The sequence below is a fragment of the Anarrhichthys ocellatus genome, unplaced genomic scaffold (assembly GCF_004355925.1).
Source record: "Anarrhichthys ocellatus isolate YVR2014 unplaced genomic scaffold, GSC_Weel_1.0 scaffold3, whole genome shotgun sequence".
Lineage (NCBI taxonomy): Eukaryota > Metazoa > Chordata > Actinopteri > Perciformes > Anarhichadidae > Anarrhichthys > Anarrhichthys ocellatus.
The window spans coordinates 15,258,578-15,262,262 of NW_022280033.1; the positions used below are offsets into that span (position 1 = coordinate 15,258,578).

The following is a 3,685-nucleotide window of genomic DNA, read 5'->3' on the forward strand; positions in this document are numbered from 1 at the left end:
GTGTGTGTGTGTGTGTGTGTGTGTGTGTGTGTGTGTGTGTGTGTGTGGTGCTCATTTTTCCAATGATTGTCAGGTCAGAGGTCAAGCAGTGTGTCCTGCACTGTGATTATTTTTTCACCATGGGTTCTCTTAGTGCTCACACTACCTACTCGGCTCTCTTTGCTCGGATTTCACACTCGTGCATCAGGAATGTAAAATATTTCTTACACATGTAAAAAAGAAAAAGGTGTCAGAGGGGTTTTCCCAAGAAAGACATACCAGCCACCGACACGTTGAAATCTGTAGGTTGACGCATTATGTTTTTTATTATTTCAATCGATAAGCAGAAAACGCACAGACGCTCATAAAAGAAGCACAGAATGTGACTTTAAAATGGTTTGACTCCCCCTGATGGTGGAAGCATCCACCTGTTGAAACAAATTCTTTATTTCATTTTGCAAATGTCTGTCCTACTGCAGATGATACTTGTTGTTCTATCAAACTTTGTCCTCCTCCATCGGTGACTCACTGTTTCCCCGTCTGGTTTTGTGGGCCCCGCTTTGCTTCCAGTGCACTAATAATACGTCTGTCTGAGCGTCTGGCCCCGGGTCCCCGTAGCTGGGATGGCCTTCATCACCTCCTCCTCCTCCTCCTCCGCTAAGCTAGAACGGCCTTGACTGAGACAGCCAACCAATTAGGATCCTCTGCAGAACTCTCAAAAGTCAAATCTGGTACATTTGTACGCATGCATTCAAGCTTAGGGGCACAGCACCGTAATATGTTTTACTTCTCACCACCACATACACGCTCACACACTTGTCTCTAACCGATGCATAAACACACACTTTTGATCTAATGCAGCGTGATGTGCACACACTCGCTGTTCTCGGGGGCATTTGTGTTGTGAGGGAGCTAATGAGTGGCCCCTGTTACTGTAGAGATGATTACCCATGATCCCCCAGGGTGCAGAGTAATACCCGGTTCCTTTGTAATTCATTGTGACAGGTCTTCCTCTAGCGCCCCCTCTGACCTCACAGCGGTGATTCTTCCACCGCCGTCTCAGGTGGAGGCTCATGCCATGCATATTTCATCGATGATCGAAACAGCAGCAGAGATGCAGCCGCAGTATTCAGCCACGGGCTATAGGAAGGGAGCTCAGCGTGATGGAAGGACTTGCATACACTCGAAACCCTCATGGACTCGTGCATAAACCAGGGCAGCCCAGAGAAACGCTCTGTCAGCAACCACGCCGGGTGTACAGTTACTGCATGTCGCACAACCGCAGCTTATTTATCATCACGTAAACAACTATTAGCCCTGGTTCTCATTCACTGTGAACATGAAGTATTTTGTGTAGTCAACACACTCGGCAGGGGAAGGGGAATTCCTGCCGGGTACACTAGCGCTGTGTCACAGACAAATATACGGTGCCGCTCACCAAAGGGAGACTCCATGAATAACTTATGTTTCTTAACTCCTCCAGTAGACTTTAGTCTGCATCTGCGTGTTACAGTAGAGCAATCACTTGATATAACATTTTGAAATACAAAGACTCTGCTTTCCTGCCATATTTTACCACAGCGGACTGTAGTCGATCCTGAAGTTGGCAACCTTATGTACCGGATCCAGAACTGATCCCCAAGAATCAAAATTTAATCTTGAAATACTGTAAGATTCACACCCCTACTCAGCAGTAGGTGGACATTTTATCAACAAAAAAGAAAAAAAGCGTCTCCATCAAATCAAATAAGGCATTTTCATGGCTGGCCCTGAATTCGTGGCTACGCCAAAGAGGCTTAGCGCACAGGAGCCAGCGCAGTGCTTTTTTATTGAAAGAGGGATGAAGTGCCTCGGTTCATCATGAGATGTATCTACTAGTCTCCCTTGGAGACTGAAAAATGATTGTGTGTTGCCCTCCTCTCAGGAGAAGGTCTGAATGATTTGCTGCTGTGATGACTTCTTGACATATACTGTATGTAGTTGATATATAATTCCCAGTGAACTGGGTCAAAGCCTTAATGGTAAAACCACACTGTTCTCATTCGTCACTGCCACATGATGCATTCAAGGGACGGCTGTGGATCGTTTTCCCTGGCATCTGTTTCCGTCATTTATTCTCCTGTTCATCTGTCACTCAAGACGCCATTGACCAGGTTTCATGTTAGTAGCGAGAGTGATGCCGCCTCTTCCCATGATAATAATAGTGTAGACCCACCTGATCAGGCTTGAAGACATTTTGAAGTATGCGCTGTTCTTGCATTTAAAGAATTTAAACTGCATGGTGTGAAAAAAGTCAAAACATGTTCACTGTCTGCCTTGTTGTTCATTTCCCTTTTTGCCTGATTTTTATGGGCCGCTCTGACCGCAGTGAAGCTCTTTTAACAGAGTAAGCCAATGAACTGTCCATTAAATGTCCATAAAAAGCACCGTAAAGGCCCAGCTCGCTCTTCTTGAGTGCAGGACAGCGGTATGCCGATGGAAGCTGACCCAGTGATGTGGTAGCTGCCTTGCTTTGTCCCCGTGCATGAGTCACTGGGCTGTCACAGCGATGTGCCCGACTGTGCCCGCATCCCCATCGCAGTGTGTCCCGCGACGGCGAATGACGGGACGACCACTTAACTCAATTTTTCCTCCTGTCCTTCTCCTCCCTTTATTACTCCTGCTCCTTCCCTCCTCCGGCTCACGGATCACTCTGTTTTTCTTCCTCCTCAGGGTTAGAAAGTGGTGGTGTGACGTTAAAGGAGCCCGCCTCAGAAGGGGAGATCGAGAGCTCCGCGCCGGTCACGTTGCGCTGTCATATTGATGGACACCCACGGTGAGTCTCCTCCCCGTCACCTCAAGTTCAGAGCTCAAAGGGTTAAAGATCACGTTGAGGACTGTACTGAAAAACTCTTCTTCTGTCCTCGTTGGCCTCTCTCATGCCCCTATGTTCTTTGTCCCTATTCTTCTTCTTTCCTCCTCTACTCACCTTTGTATCTTCTTCTTTTTTTGCTTCCTCAATCACACGGCTCGTCCCCCATTTTCTCTTCTCTCCTAAACCTCTCTCATGCCTATTTTCCTCTCCCTCTCAGGCCGACGTGCCAGTGGTTCAAGGACGGGGTGAAGCTGACAGAGAAGAGCCACCAGATCAACAACAAGGAGAGGACGCTCACCTTTACGAGTGCCAGCCCGGACGACAACGGCCTGTACTACTGCTGTGCCAAGAATGCAGCCGGCCACGTCTGCAGCAACAGCAACTTCACTCTCAACATTATAGGTGTGTGTGTAACTTCTTAAGATTTTTGGTTTGTTCAGCACACAGTTCAAAACTCAAATATATTCATTTTGCAACTATATAAATCAGTCAAAAAAGCAGCACATTGCCTCCTTACATTATATATGTTAAAACCTTTAATTGCCATTTTTAAAAAATGACTTGAGTGAATTTTTCCACATTGCCGCACCTGCCAGGAAGTGTGTCGGGGGTGGTGGGGGGGGTATATACTCCATTAGTGTTGAGAGAGAGCAGGAAGAGAAAGTGGAGTTCCTAATGTGATTACCAGAGAGTGTTTGCACCTTCCTCCTCCCACGCAGACAGAAACAACATCATGAACATCTACAGAGTGAACAATAACATCAGCTCCCTCAGCAGCAGCGGTGTTGCTCTGTTGGCCTGACTCTGTGTGTGTGTGTGTGTGTGTGTGTGTGTGTGTGTGTGTGTGTGTGT

At 47.0% G+C, this 3,685-nt stretch overlaps 1 protein-coding gene across 1 annotated transcript in view; it reads left to right on the plus strand.

The window, feature by feature from the left end:
- ptk7b (protein tyrosine kinase 7b) overlaps positions 1-3,685 on the plus strand; it is a 66,189-nt gene that overhangs the window by 47,659 nt on the left and 14,845 nt on the right. Inside the window, exons 3-4 of the mRNA XM_031873071.1 lie at positions 2,692-2,794; positions 3,051-3,235. Of these exons, the coding sequence (XP_031728931.1) occupies positions 2,692-2,794; positions 3,051-3,235 (288 nt within the window). The remainder of the gene's footprint in view (positions 1-2,691; positions 2,795-3,050; positions 3,236-3,685) is intronic.